The following is an 18,673-nucleotide window of genomic DNA, read 5'->3' on the forward strand; positions in this document are numbered from 1 at the left end:
TTGTCCTGTCTTATATGCTGGTTTTATGATACACAACTGTGAGTGGTTCGGCAATTTAGAGCAGTGCATGCCCTGTGACTGTGTACACAGAAAGCACGTGATATGACAGTATGAGAGAGTGTTTGCATTTCTAAATTACAGCCCAAGTATAAGCTGCCGCTCCAGACACGGCCGACAATAGAGGCGCAGTCCGCGGTCGCCTATTCCTGGCAGGATCCCTTCTCAAAGATGGCCGCTCGCTCTGTATGAGCCGGAAGTTGGGCGCCTTAACGAGCGACGTTTTCCGGACGCTCGCTCTAATGTCAGCAGCTGCCGGGCGGGAAGTCTGTGCTTGTTTGTAGACAACATGGAGAGGTAAACCGGGGAGCGGGCAGCCAGATTCCGTGGGTCGGTTGTGTGTCTCAGGGCAGACCTGGTGTATGGCGGGCTCCTGTGCAGACAGCACACATGGGGCCCAGTACAGCTGCCATGCTGCACATAGAGCATGTGCCGCTTAGCATAATGTATGACATGTCCTGAACTATCACAGACTGCCGCGGACCACACTGAAGGCGTTAGCCTATGTATCTGTGACAGGCAGTCTTATTCGGGGCTGCAGTTGGCTTCATATTCTGTCAGTTTCCTCAGAGACAGGAGTGCCACAGATCAGGCGCCCAGGGAACGGGCATGGCACTGAAGAAGGGCTTCTCTGCCACCATCTGTGCCTATACCAGCAAAGGGATGATGGCTGTACTGGCAGGGGCAATGCAGAAGCAAATGGCCTATTGCTTAAAGGGGTTGTTCACGAAATACTTATTTTTTCTTTCAAATCAACTGTTGCCACAGATTTGTAATGTAATTCTATGAAAAAAAACCTCCAGACTTCCAGTATTAGCTGCTGTATGTCCTGCAGGAAGTGGTGTATAACACAACGCTCCCTTCTGCCACCTCTGTCCATGTCAGAAACTGTCCAGAGCAGCAGCGAATCCCCATAGAAAATCTCTCCTGCTCTCCATACTGGAAAGTCTACACCACTTCCTGCAGGACATACATCGGCTGATAAGTAGTTTTTAATAAAAGTAAATAACCGCTCTCTGGCACTTTGTGGCTTCAGTTGATTTGAAAGAATCACTTTGTATATTGAGCACTGGTTATTCAATAATAAGGTAGCTTTTGAACTTAGTGATTTCCCCCCCTTTCCATGAGTTTGTTTGTCGTATACATAAGTTTTATTTTACAGGACCCATTTGGATGCGTCCCCCGTTATTCGGGAGGCTGAAATCTCCAGAACAGCTAGGCGCCAAAGTTCCCATCAAAGATTATCCTGTATCCTTTAAAAATGTGTATATAAATAGTAGTGTTCCTTTGGGTGAGATTGTAATGCACAGTCACGGGTAGCCCATGGATGTGCCGTCCACAATCATGGACCGTGAACTTGTGAAAGGCATTAAAGTCTATGGAGCACAGATTGCAAAATGGACCGTATAAGTGCATTTCCAGCTCCAGACAAATGCATGGACTGTGGCATTCGCAGTTGTGTGCATTGGCTAATAGCCTTTAAGGGTTGCTAATTATTTTTATTGCTTTGAATCTGCAACTTCAAATCTGCTGCAGATCCTGTACGTGAGAATCTGTCAGCACCCAGACCCGACAATGCTGCGCAATATAATTTCTTCTACTGTAATGAAGAGTCAGAGGAATTATAGTGTAGTACTCGTGCTATGCTCTGACACTCCTCACCATTCCTTCCTCCTCCCTCTTCCCTGAATATTTTGCTCCATTGTGAACAGAGCCAACTACTAACCTGAGTTTATCAGTTTGCTTAATAGTGTGTTTACACAGACAGATTTATCTGACAGATTTCTGAAGCCAAAACCAGGAACAGACTATAAACAGAGAACAGGTCATAAAGGAAAGACTGATTTCTCCTCTTTTCAGATCCATTCCTGGCTTTGGCTTCAAGAATCTATCTGTGTAAACGCACCATAAAGGGCACCAATCAGCGGCTCCCTGCAGATGACTACCTCCCCGCCTCTGCCTGTCGCGCCCAGGTCATTTAACTGCTTTTTTAGGGGGGTATACAGCTCCTGCTGCAGGCTGCTCAGAAGCTGTATACAGGGGTCCAATGAACCATATCAGCCCAATTGAACTGATTGGTTCTCTTTAAAGGTGGACGTTACCACAAGGCGGTATTTCCACATTTGTGTACATAGTGTACTATTTTTTTAATTGTGATCCCTGAACTGAGTTGTTTCTTTGACATGCAAGATTTAAGAGATTGAATATGTATTGGTATAAAATCCTCCTTGTCTATTCTGTTCATTGTCCCCATGCGGTCATTATGGTTTGACTAGAACAGATCCACATCTACCAAGTGTCAGATTAATATGTTTTCCTTGATGGCTTGCCACAGCTAATGACAGCTGGAGTGCATCTAACCCAGTCAGACCCTCCATTACTTCTAGGACTCCTGCATCTCTTCTGCGACAGAACAGTAAGTAGTTTTGTTTAAAATTGTATGTAAAACAACAATCCCCCTTGTTTACAGCTCATGGTCTTGGTGCTGTATATGGTATATTTCTCCATAAACTATTATCCCTCTTAGATTAGTTAAGTATATAATATTAGATTTTATATAAAACAGGGTATTTTATATATAACAATAGTAAATCATGCTAAGGATTTCTTTCTTACAGTGACTCCACAGCCCTGGAACACAGCTAGACCACCAGATGTGTCTGCAATTCTGGGTTCAGCTGGCAGATCCCCTCGTTTAGTCCAGACTCCTGGACGCCTGCTTGATATTTCTGCGGTGGGTGGTTTCTGTGACTATTTGTCCCAAAATTCATGTTTATGCTTTCACCTTAAAGAAAAGTCTCATGAAATAGAGGTCAGGGGGGTGCAGGAACATAATAAAGTATACTTACCCATCCCCATACCTTTGTTGCGCCTCTGTCTGGCCTCGCTGGCTGTCATTTTCGCCTTCAGCTGCAATGTCAATGCCTTGCCGATTGCTTGCTCAGCCAGTCATTGAATGGGGTGTTGTTTCGCCCTGGTCAATGATTGCCTGAATGAACAACTGATCAGCTGGGGGAGCTGAAGGAGGTTTTGTGTTTGTGGCTATCAACTGGACTCTGGAACAGCACAATGGGGCATGAGGACTGGTAAGTATACCCTTTTTCCTGCACATTTCTGTCTTTTTTTTTTTTCATAGGAATTCTGCATTAATCGTTAATAGCAGTTTGATTCTTTCTCTCTTTGGTGAAAACATGATTGTTCCTTATATATCTTATTTTTGTAGCTTCCTAATCTGGATGATAGTGCATACACAGCCACTTTTTCCCCTCAGCGAACCAGTGCTTTTACAACATTTGATAGTCCCAGCTTTACTGAAGACATCACACTCAGTGCGGTCATGATGAGAGAGGAAGATCCAGGAGAGGCTGGTAAGAAGCAAAGATATATTTGGGCCACGTTCACACAAAGCAGGTTTCCAAAGGATGTTGTGTGTTTATGGCTAAAGTGCATTAAAGTGACGCTGTCACCCCCTTTGTGCATTTTGACATCTCTACACAGGTGTAAAGGGTAAATTTAGCGTTTTTCATCCCTTATTTCATATCATACGTCATGGTGATTGTTCAAGTAAAAAGTGTCCTTTTATCAACTGCAGATTGCATTAAGTGGCAATTGGCCCCTCCCCCTTGACGCCCATTGGTTGGCCAATGTAAAGGGGGTGGGGTCTAGACCTTTCGGCCAGCCTGTTCCAATGGCTGGCGAGGGGGCGGAGCCAACTGTGGCGTTGTGGGTGGGGCTAAGTGGCGCTAATGCAATCTGCAGTTGATAAAAAAACACTTTTTACTTGAACAAGCACCATGACGTATGATATAAAATAAGGTATGAAAACCACTAAATTTACCTTTTTACACCTGTGTAGAGATGTCAGATTGCAAAAAGGTGGTGACAGTGTCACTTTAAAGAATAACTGTCACAGGAATCAGTGTAGAATTCCAGCAAAGAACGGCTTGCTAATCACATTTCCCTGGTTGTATTACATGATGGCTTTGTTCTGTGAATGCTAACCAAAAAAAATAGGGATACACACGGCCACAATACTGGGTGCACAGTCTGTACAAATAGAATCAGCAATACAAACCAAAAAGAGAAGATTATGTAAAAATAGCCACCCCTCAGGAAGTACGAGAGGTGTACGGAAGACCCCCTGCTAAGCACAGCTGACATGGGTGTCTGTACCTGGATGTTTTGGTTTTTTTGTTTTGTTTTTTTTAAAATATCACCTCATTGGTACCTGATCGCCAGGGACCTGCAATGCATTTATCGGTATACAGCCATGCTGAGGCTATGGCTGTGTACATAGCCTGTCAGCATAATATATTGCATCATGACATTTAGGGCTTGGCAGTATACCGTGAAAATACCAATACCGTCACTGGTGTCGGTTAACCGACCAACTTTTCCAGGATGGTATCTGCGGTATTGGTCGCTGGAGAAGCAGGTAGCACGGACCGCAGGGGTCGTGGGAGAGGGTGATAGCGTTGCGAGTGCTGCAGCTGTACAGCAGGTTCAGGGAGGCGCAGCGACACTATCACCCTCCCCAGCGGCCCCTGCGGTCCATGCTGCGACCTGCTTCAGCGACCGTGGAGCTCCATGTGCAAGCTGCCGGGAGGGGAGCGTGTCTGCCCGAGCTGAGTGTGGTATGAGCATGTACCCTACCCAAGTCATCCCCAGGAATTCTCCAAAGAAGTAAAATTTGTAAATACTCTGCAGGGAGTGTTTGTGTGTGTGTGTGTGTGTGTGTGCGGTGGGGGGGGGAGGAGATGTGCTGCATGGGTATGCTCTGCAGGGTGCTCTTGTTGGGGGGGGGGGGGGAATGTTCTGCAAAGACCTGTCATGTAGGATGATATGGGACAGTGTTGTAAGTCAAGGGTTTGCAATGAATGAATGAGAGTAGCGAAAAGTTCTGAATACTATCATCATTTGTGAGAATGCTCTGCCAGGAGTTGTCACATGTGGGAATAGGATTATGGTATCCATGTGTAAACAGAGTGCAGAGGTGACATCCTGTACAGTTATAGGATTATTACTATCGGTGTAGAGAGGTGATGTCTTGTACGGTAACGGGGTTTACTTTCCTAGTCTACACTGCTCCTACAACTGTAGTATGTACGTAGCTGCGTACCTGTGTATACACGTTCAGGTCTCTGCTGAGATAATGAATATAGACTAAATGGCACAATCTTGTGTTGATGTTCAGCGAGTTCCTTATTTATTTTTTTGATTTATTGAAACAAAATATCGCCAGCTTGGCACGGCCAAGTGGGTGTGGCTTGCAAAAAGGGAAGTGTCATAATTATCACTCAATTGTTACCGCGGATACATGTACGATTAAACACAATATTGATTTAGGCCAATATCGCCCAGCCCTAATGACATTAGTAGAATCGCTGATGAAAGTCCCCTTGTAAGACTTTTTAAAAAGATAAAAAGATTTTTGATAACCCCTCTATACATTAATTCCCCTTATAAAATGTAAAATAGCAAAACTTGTACATATTTGATATTGCCACATCCTTTGTGAGTAGTGTTAAACAGACTTTCAATGACTCAGGGCTGCATCCAAGTTTTTCAGCGAACAGCGAGTGAAATGGCGAGTGTACAGGTTTGGGGAACATATCTGAACTATTCAGCAAATTTACGCAACACCAAACTATTTTTTTTTCCCGCATGGTGAATGCTGTCAAAATTTAAATACAAGAATGGCAGAACTTTGTTAATCCACCTCCCAAAAAACAAGATTGGAACAACAAGCCCCCCCCATCCAGCTCTGACAAAAGAAATAAGTTTTGTCTTGGATTGTTCAGACTATTTCTATTTATTATTTGAACAACTTTTAGCAGTAGGCTAATTTTTCACTAACTTAGGAAAACCATCCACTTATTTATTAACTTTTTTTTACATAATGGTTGTGATTTCAGCAACAATGAGTCTGTATGAAGAGTTCCTGAAGTCCTTTCAAAAGCTTCCTTCCAGTGCGGTTTTTGATCTTGTAGGAGAGTATGAAAATATGTGCAGTGAACAGGTAAGCTTTTTAATTTATGTAATGTTGTGTATTTACGTTCTCATTTCATGTCACTGGAGGACACAGAAGATCATGGCTATAGGCTGCTACCAGTAGGAGGTGACACTAGGCAGAGAAAGTGTTAGCTCCTCCTGCACAGACTACTCCTCTCCTGCAGGAACCAATCAAATCACTTGTCAGCTTGGTGTACGTAGGAGGCAAACACGCGAGTTTCTGGTAGCTTCTTATGTTTTCTTTCAATTCCACCATGCTATTGAGACCCTGACAGCAGAGCTCTGCTGTCACCTAGCAGCCTAATGATCATCCAGGTACCAGCTATAATTGACCTAATAAACGTTTTATTCTTGCCTTGCCATGCTCCCCTAGTGTCGTCTTTTGGTGCCTTTGGGCCCCCTGCTGAACGTTGCTGAGACAGACTTGTCTCGGCAGTGACAGTCTGCTTGGCCAATCACTGATTGAGAGGGGACAGCGCTGCGGCCAGTAATTGGCTGAGCAGGCTGTCGCTGCCAATGATGGTAGCGTTCAGCATGGAATCCGAAGACACCGGGGGAGTGTGGTGAGGTAAGAATCCGCAACAAAGAATGGACACTTAAATGATGCACCCCACAAAAGATAAATATGTATATACACAAATTACTTTATTGAGAAACCCTAAACACCAACATGATGATGGACATTAAAAAAAAAAAAAAAAAATCAGTGTACCAGTATATGCCAAGGAAACACTGAGCAAATAGAATTATCCGAGTAGTAAAACACAGAAGTGTAACTATACTATGGTTATGCAGATAATATACAAACAATTAAATATCAGAGTATAAAAAAGTGGTAAACTAGGGACCAGGTGGCTGTCCAAATAGTAACTCCCAATCATAGTCATGTAGGAACCTATATAAAGTGCAATAGTGCTAAAAATATATAACAAAGAAACCTAATGTTGGCTTCTCCTAGTTTACCCCTATTGCTTGCATACAAACTGATTAGCTCAGTCCCTCAGGAGGGGTATAACCTGTGTCGCATGGGGCTTACATTTGTACTTTGCTCACTGTCGCCTCCTAGTTCCAGCAGCCTATACCCTTGATCTTCTGTGTCCCCAATGAACTTGACAAGAAAAGGATTTTACAGTGAGTACTCACAAAATTTAGCTTTCATGTTGGTGGTTTAGGTACAGGTTAGTAATGAGTACAGAATACTCGTGCCAACATTATACAAAACTAGAAGTAGCAGCATGGCCTATTAAAGCAATCCCTAATTCTGTGTTTAAACTTTAGATTTCTTTTATAGGGTTTGTTCAGTTTATTTATTTTTTGCTGATTTTAAAAAGTACCTGCCAGGACAGCTGCTTCCGGGTCAGCTGTGAAGTTTGCTTCCAGTTAGCCTTGATAATGACGCATATTTCCTTGAAGCGTGGGTGACCTTCATTGGATCAGAATAAGGTTACATGCATTTCCATCACACACAGTTCGTAACCAAGAATACCCAAACATCTGGATTGAGTCTACTTTTCCACTGCTGGATGGTGCATTGGTATACAGTCAAAGTAGTGCTGCATAAAATCTTTTTGCCACTAACAGTAATTCATAATTTTGGATCTAAAAGTCCCCTACACTTGTATCCTTATCTGACCATTCTTGGCTAGTGCTTTTTTTTGCCCTTAGGGCCCTATTACACTGAGCGATAATCGGAGGATTTTCGCTCCAAGTAATAGACAAATGATCAGCCGACCACAAGGATTATTGGTTTAGGTTTGGACCTAAAATCGTTGGGGGCCGACCATGCATCACTACATGTAATAGCAATGCATGGCCAACAGCTAATTGCCCAAACACCTTGACACCTTACCTCTCCCACTCTTCTCTCCTGTGCTCTGCAGCTTCCTGGTCCCATCGTCTGCAGCTTCTGAGCTGACAGGCTGCTCAGACACTGCTGCTGGGACCGGGAAGCTGAGGAGCACAGGAGAGAAGACCGGGAGTGGGGAGAGGTAAGGTATCAGGTGTTTGGGCAAGGGCTGCATGGATATCGCTACCTATGTCCATGCAGCCCTTACGGCCTGATTATCAGGCCATGTGATAGGTCTAGTAAACAAGTGGCAATCTAGCAGATTGGTGCTTGTTTACTAAAATTATCCTGTGTAATAGGACCTTTAGAAGACTGAAAACTGTCCCTAAAGGATTTTGTAATTCAGTAACTGATGAGAATAAGGCCTCATTTCATTGACCTGTTCAGTGTTTTGCACCAGGAGTAATACTGACAAAATATGGCCATGTCAAATTTTTTTCCTCTATTTAGGTTAGCCTACTGAAAAAGATTGCCAATCGTGTTACTCCAGGACAGCAAAAGTTTTCTAAAACTGCCAGTGTCTTATGGCTACTTAGACAAGAAATGGTAACCTGGAGGTTGATTGCGTCTCTATACAGGTTTGTCCTCTCGCTGAGATTTGCAAGTGTTCTATGCATCTTATTACTCATAAAAGTATTTCAATTCATTTTTCTTTACAGCATTGTTATAGGAGGGCAGCAACACATTTCTTTGCAGTGATTAGCAAAACTAAGGCAGTGTAATAATCCAAGCTGTATAGGCAGCAGGGCCAAAAGTGTCTGAACTCTATCTTACATCCATTCTTGTTGGAACACCGTCAATTTAAACCTTTACAAAGCTGTGGTCAGTTGTGACATTTAGTTTTTTATTTCTGATATAGCAGCCTCACTTGCTGTCAGCAATTGGATCAAAGATTTTTTTATTTTAAGATTAGAGCTTTCTATTTAGGAGGATTGTCTGGTATTAGGGAATAAATGATTGTCGCATCAGTCCAGAGCTATTTTTAGATTAAATCTTTTATTTACTTGTTGAAACCAGTTCATCCTGTGCCATTTGTACAAGAACCAGAACAATAATGCAGCAAGTCCACACTATCTCTTTAATATCCACCTATTAGGTTATCATGACATACGTAAATGTGTTTATAATCCTGCCCAACTTCACCTTTAACGTATTTGAATGAATTTGAATGTTTTTTTCTCCTTGTTCAGTTAAGCCTATTTTAGTATGTACTGTTCCTCTTATCCTTTTAGTGCTATGAAACTCAGTCATATTATATAAAAGCCACTTTACTGTGTAATGGCTTTCGACAACCTTACAATGCTTTCCGTTCACATGTAAACACTCCTTTTTCATTTAGAGACCGCATACAGTCTGCATTGGAAGATGAAAATATGTTTGATATTGTGGTAAGTTGTCTTTTTAAATAACATAACCAAACTAAAACGCATGATTCAAGGTTGTGTACTTACCCAATAGATCTTTTAAAAGTTCAATTCTTTGCAGATCATCTGCTTCCTTTCACACCACTATAGATTTAAGTCTTTTTTTTTTTTTTTTTTTTTTGGTATTCCCCGCCCCTCCTTTTCTCCCCAAGGATAGGCTATTACTACTAGGCGGGTCTCTGATTCCCAGGACACCTACTGATCAGCTGATTAAAATGACGTGCTCCTTGCAGCCTCTTTTCTTACAAAGTACAGTTCTGTACTTTCTGTAGAGATTGTACCTGTTGCATCTTTTCTCATTCATTGCAGTGCAACATCAGATGGACCAATTACTGAATGTACAAAGCTATGTCTGTTAGAAAAGTAAAGAGTCTGTGTTCACATGAGTGCCACAGCCCCTTAAATTAGATGATTTGGTGTAAATGTGGGTCCTCAATGATCAAATGTTGATGGCCTGTCCTTAGAGTAGGTTTTTTATGCAAAAATTTCAGCACCTTAAAAAAAAATTGCATCTACCATTTTACATGTGCAGTTAGCATTGGAATGTTTTTATAGGGATTGGCTTACTTAAAACGGTTACCCAGGCTTACAAAAACATGGCAGCTTTCTTTCCGAAACAGCACCACTCTTCACTCCAATTTGGGTGTGGTTTTGCAACTCTGTTCCATAGTGGTGAATAGAGCTGAATTGCAAAACCTCACCCAAACTGGAGACGAGTAGAGATGAGCGAACCTTGAGCATGCTCGAGTCGATCCGAACTTTCGTCATTTGATTAGCGGTAGCTGCTGAAGTTGGGTAAAGCCCTAAGGCTATGTGGAAAACATGGATATAGTCATTGGCTGTATCCATGTTTCCAGACAACCTTAGAGCTTTATCCAAGTTCAGCAGCCACCGCTAATCAAATGCCGAACGTTTGGGTTCGGATCGACTCGAACCCGGTTCGCTAGTCTCTAGAGACGAGTCATTCTGTTCCTGGAAGAAAGCAGCAATGTTTTTCTAATCCTGGATAACTCCTCTTAAAATGCCTTTTACATAAACCTTGCCAAACTTACTGATATCAGCCAGACCAGGCTATCTGTTATGACATGTCCTCCCTGCCCTGTTTCTCACCCCCCCCCACCCCTTTCCAGACACCATTGTATTGTAGCTTTTGTTATGACTGTCACAGGTAGAGCTCAACTGTTTGGGCACTTACTTGGAAAGTGCTCAACAGTTTATAGACTTTCAATTGTTATGATTTATTTTATTTTTTTTTTCTCTCCTAATCAGGCGCCAAATGCCAGTGAAAAAATGATTATGGACAAACTCTTTGAACGGGATTCACTTGTAAGACAGAGCCAGGTATGGTATTTTGTCTTTAAGGTATGAAATTGAAGTCTGATAAACATTTTATATATTAAATGGGAGACTGAGGGGGCACTATTTATCCTGCAGCAGGCCATGAGTGATAGCGACAGGTGGAGGGGGAATGCTGGTGATTGGGGACACCACCCTGTAGCAGGCCGTGAGTAATGACGCCCGCTACTCCATCCTGGCGATCCAGCCCTGGGCTGGAGCAGTCACTGAACACCAAGGGTCTGCTGCAGTTCTGTTCCATTCTTTTTGGGAACAATTGTATAATGTAATTTTTTTTCCCCAACAGTATCCAAGACGCCAGGATTCCCATTGCAAAATAGCAACCTTTAGGAGTGGACTGGAGAAAGGGTCCTACAGGACCTCTTCCTCTCAAGGCAAATGTTCTGCCTTTTGCAAGCCCCGCTCCTTCTGGCATTCATGGTCCACTACTTGTAGTTCCTCTAAGTCCAGTTCCTCTAAGCCCCCACTTATGTGTTTGGGTTTTCTTTTGTTTTTGTTTTTTCCCTCGTGGGATGGATTCACTTTCAGTTAGTGTCCATGGAGCCAGACAAATTTCTCTAATCGATGGATATCCAGGACACCTGCTTCAAAGTGTGTGTTATATATATATATATATATATATATATATATATATAATATATTAGTGTGTGTTAAGGGTGACCATGACCTTTTACATTAGACGTCACTGTTTATATGTGCAGACTGTGCTTTGGAATTCTCTCTAGGATCTAGTTATCTATATATAATTTATTTTATTTTTTTTTTTTTTTAAAGCTGGTAGTAGATTGGCTGGAAAGCATTGCCAAGGATGATGTTGGTGATTTCTCTGAGAACATTGAGTTTTATGCTAAAGCAGTATACTGGTATGTAATAAAGTGGATGCCATTGGCACATTGTGTTAAAGTAGCATGTAATTATCTAAATACGACTGCCCTTTGGGGCTGCTCCGACAAACATCTGTTTTTTTTGGAAAACTGTCACTGCAGGTTTTAGCCAAAGCCATAGGTGGATTCAGCAGGAAGCAGAAGGTATAGGTCCTTCTCTCCAGACTTGGAGCCTTATTACACAGAGTGATCTGCCGAATCAGGACAATTCGGACAGCTATTGCTGCATGTAGTAAAGACAACGATCAGCTTAAGAGCCGATCATCTGCTTATTGTGATCTTTTAGCAAGTTTAAAAATTATTGCCCGCCAGCCGCACATCGCTAAATTTAATAGTGATGTGTGGCTCACGGCTGATGATGCAAATTAAAATAATAAAGATATACCTGTCCAGGCTCCCCTGGAGTCCTGCTCCCTGTTTCCCGCTCACCACAGCAGTCTCTGAAGTGACAAGCCACTCAATCCATGCCCGCAGCACTGTCCCAAGTCCTGAGATCGGCACTTGCTTACCATGTTAATCAGGCGGTGTAATGTGGCTCTTGCCTTGATCTGGGCAATATACATGTTTTTATGTCTGGATGATTATACTTCTGCACAGCACTATACCATGTACTGATTATCTTGTAAAAAGTCTTGTTTGCTTGGTGTTTGGATTGATAGTTTGTGTCCATTCAGGAGACTGCGAGAGCCCTCTCTGGGAGTGCTTACTGGAGAGAGCCCTAGACTGTTTAGAGATAAGATGGGTTCACATAGTGTAATTGCTGTGTGTCCCAACTATGTATCAGCATCCTGTAAAATAAAGGGTTTTTTAAAGTGTACCTAAGCACACAGCAGCAGGTCTATTCACTTTAATGGCCCAGGTGTCAGCTTGTGGCTACATTGTTTTTGTTTTTTGGTGTTTTTTTTTTTGCTGTACTTGATAACATGGTACACAGAGGAGTGCTGCAAAACAAACTTGCTCACATACAACCCAAAAGAAAGTCCTGCATAAACAACATACAGTGCAACAAAACCATATAGAAAACCGAAAAAAATTGCACAATTATTTAGAAGTAGAACAGTCCTTTATTTACATGTACAAAAAATTGATAAAAACTAGGGAATTTCATGGGAAAAGACACAGATAACACAAGGCCAGAGGGGGAGAAAGATCTGTGTGGTAAATCAATATAAAATTAGAAATTATAAGTGCTGCAATATTATGTATACCAATTGCAACACTACCATCTAGTGGTCACTGAAATTATAGCAATGACAAGTGTTTAACCTGCAATGCAGTGACAGCATAGATGTAGTATAATATGATTTATAGTATAATGGAGGAGAGACTGTTTGTAACCCCCTCAGCGGCCAGCCAGGTAATGAATAGAGCACCACAAGTAAGGCCCTACAGATTCCAATTCCTATGCGACCACAAGTGAAAAACAAACCCAACACTGAGATCTTACCCCGTCTCCACACACACACACACACACACACACACACACACACACACACACACACACACACACACTGATCTGTGCACACTGCAGATTTTCGGAAGATTTTTTTTTTTAAAGAGTCACTGTCGTATTTTTTTTTTTTTGCAGAAATCAATAGTCCAGGCGATTTTAAGAAACTTTGTAATTGGGTTTATTAGCCAAATCTGCCATTATCTGCATGTAAAAAGCCTTTTCCCAGGTCCCCCCCTCCTTCCTCTTTTTCATCCACTCTGAAAAATCTGAAAATTGTGACTTGTTGCAGGAGACGTCCCCTGTCTGTTCTAGGGAGAGGGGAGGGGGGAGGAGGAAGGAGGGAGTTAGCCGGCAGCAGAAAGCAGATAACAGAGGATTACAGGCAAGGAGCTGGGTGACATCTGTAATCTGAGCTCAGACAGGTCACTGGTGATGGTCAGAACAGATAACGGGTGAGGGATTTGTAGATTAACTCTTTGTTGTCCTGTTTTGGTCTTTTCTTTAGCTCTCTCCATAGGAGAACAATGAAGACAGGGGGGAGAGCTTCAAACTGCTTTTTCATGATAAAAATGCATTTTTCGGATAATAAACCCAATTACAAAGTTTTTTAAAATCGCCTGGACTATTGATTTCTGCAAAAAAAAAATTCACGACAGTGACACTTTAAAACTGCCGCTGCAGTTTTTGTGCCAAAAAACAGAAGTGGATCAAAATGTAAAGTTTAAGTCCTCCCTTTATAATTTCCATCCCATTTGAATTCATATCTGGTTTTGGTACAAAAACGGCAGTAGCAGATTTCCAGAAACAAAACTGCTGTGTTCCAACCTCAGCAATGTTGGCTTTATTCTCTTATTTGCTTTATTCCGTAGGGAAAATACCCTGCATACGTTGAAACAAAAAAGCTTTTCAATATTGGGAAGTAAGCGACCATTGGTCACAGAACTGGTATGTATAAACTGTAAGAGCACCCCAGCTTTGCCAACCATGACTAAGGGTGTTTTATCACTAGAAACACATTGGTGTTCCAGTCTGGGTTCACCACAAGATGTCCTGTTTGATTTTATGCGTCACGTGAAATAAAGCTGAAGAATTAGAGCCATGTTCACATCGCTGATCTAGTTTTCTTCATTTGTGAGCCCCAGCTAGAATAGTCATGTAGTTAGGGATGGATGCATGCATCCGCTCCATTCAAAGTATATAGGATTGTCAAAACCAATCGATATCCAGTTTAGGCAATGCTGTATGAGCAGCAGCTGCGCAAATGTTAGTTCGCTAAAATGCATATGTGGAGAACAGGTTAAGTTTTAAGAGTCCCAATCTACTTAAGAGAATTTTATGGTGCGTACGCATTTTCCTTCTTGCATGTGTCATTGACGGACATAGGCTCCTTGGGAATTTCCAGGGAAAGAAACTGCAAAGACAGCAATTGAGGTTGCTTGGGGTACCTTTACTCAGAGATTTCTGACAGAATTTTAAAGCCAAAGCCGGGAATGGTTTTAAAGACCAATCTCAGTTTTTCCTTTTATGACCTGTTCCCTGTTTATTGTGTTCCTGGTTTTGTCTTCAAATTTGTCAGATAAATCTGTGTAAAGGCACCCTTAATCCAGCGCAGATTGCAAGACCTGATAACCAGAGGTGCATGCACTTAAGTTAGTGTTTATAACTTTGAGAGATTTTATAGTTTGGCTAATAAAATGTTGTTGATCCTGCATGGTAAATTGGGGGGGGGGGGGGGGGGGTAATAAATACTAGAATTTCAGATATTCAGTAGTTGTATATGAGAGAGTAATTCTCCCAGTTTCCCAGGACTGGATCTAGCTCTTTCCAGCACCCGGGGAGGAGCAGCGGCCAGTTAATTGGAAGCAGGCATATGAGTGTATTTCAGAGAGAATGAAGGATATGCTGTATGGAGGATATTGCATTCTTTTACACATAGTTAATCAAATGCATTTTTTGCCCTTTGTTGTAGGATCCTGATGCACCCATAAGACAGAAGCTTCCCTTAGATGATCTTGACCGTGAAGATGACATCAGACTTTTGAAGTACCTCTTCACTTTGATCAGAGCTGGCATGACTGATGAAGTAAAATATTCTGTGGAATTTGGTTGCACGGTTTTATTCTTTTCATAATGAAATCTTGGTTGAAATCTAACCTGGATCCCCTTTTTGTAGCACATATTCTAAAGCGTAGTCTTAGGGTTCCTATTACACTTAGCCATTTTAACGATTAACGTTCGCAAACGAGATTGTTTATCGTTAACCTGAAATCGTTCACCATATTACACAGAACGATAATCGTAAGTTACGATCGTTACTATGATCGTTCATTCCTTCTGATCCCAGAAAAACAATAAACAATGTGCAATTACACTGAACGATTAGTGAAAAAATGCGGAACTTGAGCAAATGTGGAATTACAGCGGAATTTTAGGTTCCGATCTAAATCAACGACATAAGAACAATTTTTCGATCGTTGCCTGCGATTACACAGAACGATTATCGTTTAAATTCGAACGATTTAACGATTTTTTGCACGATAATTATCCCGTGTAATAGGGCCCTTAGTTTTAAAGGATCACTTCCATCCCAAATTTTATCTGATACTTATGCTTTGTTAGTTGAAGGAAAATGGATAATCTGTCTTCCATTTGATGCAGTTTTTCTTTCTTTTTTTTTTTTTTTTTCTTTTAAAGAATAACTAACAATACTGTATTCCTTTTGTTAGGCTCAGCGCTTATGTAAAAGATGTGGTCAAGCCTGGAGAGCGGCTACATTAGAGGGATGGAAGCTTTATCATGACCCAAACATAACTAAAGGTGGTATTCATTTTCTTGGTAATCAGTCTCCTTTGCGAGTGTCATTTCCTATGGTAAGGGCTTTCTTGATCATTCTTTCACTGGCTGCAGAGAAATCACATACTCATATTGCACTGGGACTGCATGATCAGTCTGGTGTTTCAGGAGAACCAGACTAAGGGTGCCTCCACAGCGGATCTCACTTCTGCGGATTCGAAGTGAGAACCGCTGCGGATCCGGTATCAATTCACCCCTATGATAGCACATATTCGCAGCAGGATTAACCTCCCGCTGTGAATGTGCTTTAACTCCCTGGTGCCCGCAGCCCCGCCGTTGCGTCCCCCATCCCCGGCGGCGGCACATCTGCTCCCCCACCCCCCCCCCATCTCCCGGCCACATCCCCCCCCCCCCCCCCCCATTACATACATAGTAACATAGTAACATAGTAACATAGTAAATAAGGTTGAAAGAAGACAAGAGTCCATCAGGTTCAACCTAGGAAAATCCTACTGTGTTGATCCAGGAAGGCGAAAAACCCCTATGGGGCAGAAGACAAACGCCCCACCACAGGGAGAAACTCCCCCCCCCCCCCCCCCCCCCCCCCCCCCTCCCCCGACTGCAATGGCAACCAGAACAATCCCCGGATCAACGTATCACCAGAAATCTAATGCCCATAACTTGTAATATTATATTTTTCAAGAAAAGCATCCAGGCCTCCCTTGAACTTATTTACTGAATCAGCCATGACAACATCATGTGGCAGAGAGTTCCACAGTCTTACCGCTCGTACAGTAAAGAACCCTCGTCGATGCTGATGATGAAATCTTCTTTCCTCTAGACGTAGAGGATGCCCCCTTGTCATTGTTACAGACCTAGGAGTAAAAAGACCACTACAAAAATCTCTGTACTGTCCATTCATATATTTGTACATTGTGATCAGATCGCCCCTAAGACGTCTTTTTTCTAGCGTAAATAACCCCAAGCGTGATAACCTGTCCTGGTACTGTAACCCACCCATTCCCTTAATGACCTTTGTTGCCCTCCTCTGCACCCGCTCCAGTTCACCTATGTCCTTCTTATATACCGGTGCCCAAAACTGTACACAGTATTCCAAGTGTGGTCTGACCAGTGATTTATAAAGAGGCAAAACTATGTTCTCATCTTTAGCATCTATACCTCTTTTGATGCATCCCATTATTTTATTAGCCTTGGCAGCTGCTGCCTGGCACTGATCACTAAAGTTGAGTTTACTGTCCACCAATACCCCCAGGTCCTTTTCGGAAGTAGTTTTACCCAGTGTTTTATTATTTAGCACATAACTGTACTTATTATTTCTATGGCCCAAATGCATAACCTTACATTTATCCACATTAAACTTCATTTGCCATTTCTCCGCCCAAGCCTCTAGCTTCTCCAAATCCCTCTGTAATATGATATTATCCTCCTCTGTACTGATTACTTTACCCAGTTTAGTATCATCTGCAAAAATGGAGATTCTGCTCTGTAGCCCCTCTACAAGATCATTAATAAAAATATTAAAAAGAAGTGGACCCAACACTGACCCCTGTGGTACCCCACTAGTAACTAAAACCCAATCTGAATATGTTCCATCAATGACCACCCTCTGTTTTCTATCACACAACCAGTTACTTACCCATTTGCATACGTTTTCCCCGAGTCCCAGCATCCTCATTTTGTAGACCAACCTTTCATGCGGCACAGTATCAAATGCCTTTGAAAAGTCCAGATACACAACATCCACAGCCTCCCCCAGGTCCAGTCTATAACTTACCTCTTCATAGAAGCCGATCAGATTAGTCTGACAGGACCGATCCATCATAAATCCATACTGGTGCTGAGTCATAAGATTATTTTCATTAAGATACTCCAGTATAGCATCTCTTACAATCCCCTCAAATACTTTACCTACTATAGATGTTAGACTTACGGGCCTGTAGTTTCCAGGATCACTCCTTGACCCCTTCTTGAATATTGGTACCACATTAGCTATGCGCCAGTCCTGTGGAAGAATCCCTGTCGTAATAGAATCTTTAAATAATAGGAATAACGGTCTGTCTAACACAGTATTTAATTCTTGCAAAACTCTAGGATGGATACCTTCTGGGCCCGGTGATTTATGGATTTTAATATTTTTAAGGCGTTTCCCCACTTCTTGTTGTGTTAGGCAGGTGAGATTTATGGGAGGATTAACATTATCCCTAGTCATATCGTCTGTTATGGGATTCTCCTCTGTGAATACAGTAGAGAAGAATGTATTTAGTAGATTGGCCTTTTCCTCTTCCCCCTCCACCATTACACCCAGATTATTTTTGAGGGGACCAACATTTTCGGTTTTAAGTCTTTTGTTATTTATATAGGTGAAGAACATTTTGGGATTTGTTTTACTTTCTTTGGCTATCCTTCTTTCTGTTGCTATTTTTGCTTCTTTTATTTGCGTTTTACACATTCTATTCTTCTGTCTATAGTTGCTCAATGCTTCCCCACTACCTTCTTGTTTTAGTTGTCTGAATGCTTGTTTCTTATCATTTATTGCACCCCTTACAGCTGTAGTTAACCACATTGGATTTCTCTTATTTCTACTACGTTTATTCCCATATGGTATGTGTCGTTCACACGATTTACACAGGATGCTCTTAAATATGTCCCATTTCTCTTGTGTACTTTTATTTCTGAAGGCATTGTCCCAGTCTATGTTCCCAAGGTCCTCTCTTAGTTTTTGGAAATTAGCCTTCCTGAAATTTAATGTTTTTTGTAGCCCCTCTGCTAATCATTTTATTGAAGGATAATTGAAAACTTACTATGTTATGGTCACTATTACCTAGGT

General features: G+C 42.0%; 1 protein-coding gene across 1 annotated transcript in view; it reads left to right on the top strand.

Moving 5' to 3' along the window:
- Positions 1–249: 249 nt before the first annotated feature.
- The window catches only part of NUP107 (nucleoporin 107), a 38,751-nt gene continuing 20,327 nt past the window's right edge, over positions 250–18,673 (top strand). The window contains exons 1-13 of the mRNA XM_069974936.1: positions 250–354; positions 1,220–1,305; positions 2,393–2,473; positions 2,676–2,791; positions 3,281–3,425; positions 5,973–6,076; positions 8,366–8,493; positions 9,255–9,303; positions 10,609–10,680; positions 11,470–11,558; positions 13,902–13,977; positions 15,002–15,115; positions 15,759–15,849. Of these exons, the coding sequence (XP_069831037.1) occupies positions 347–354; positions 1,220–1,305; positions 2,393–2,473; positions 2,676–2,791; positions 3,281–3,425; positions 5,973–6,076; positions 8,366–8,493; positions 9,255–9,303; positions 10,609–10,680; positions 11,470–11,558; positions 13,902–13,977; positions 15,002–15,115; positions 15,759–15,849 (1,159 nt within the window). The 5' untranslated portion in view covers positions 250–346. The remainder of the gene's footprint in view (positions 355–1,219; positions 1,306–2,392; positions 2,474–2,675; positions 2,792–3,280; positions 3,426–5,972; positions 6,077–8,365; positions 8,494–9,254; positions 9,304–10,608; positions 10,681–11,469; positions 11,559–13,901; positions 13,978–15,001; positions 15,116–15,758; positions 15,850–18,673) is intronic.

Source organism: Dendropsophus ebraccatus, chromosome 1 (assembly GCF_027789765.1).
Source record: "Dendropsophus ebraccatus isolate aDenEbr1 chromosome 1, aDenEbr1.pat, whole genome shotgun sequence".
NCBI classification, from domain to species: Eukaryota; Metazoa; Chordata; class Amphibia; order Anura; family Hylidae; genus Dendropsophus; species Dendropsophus ebraccatus.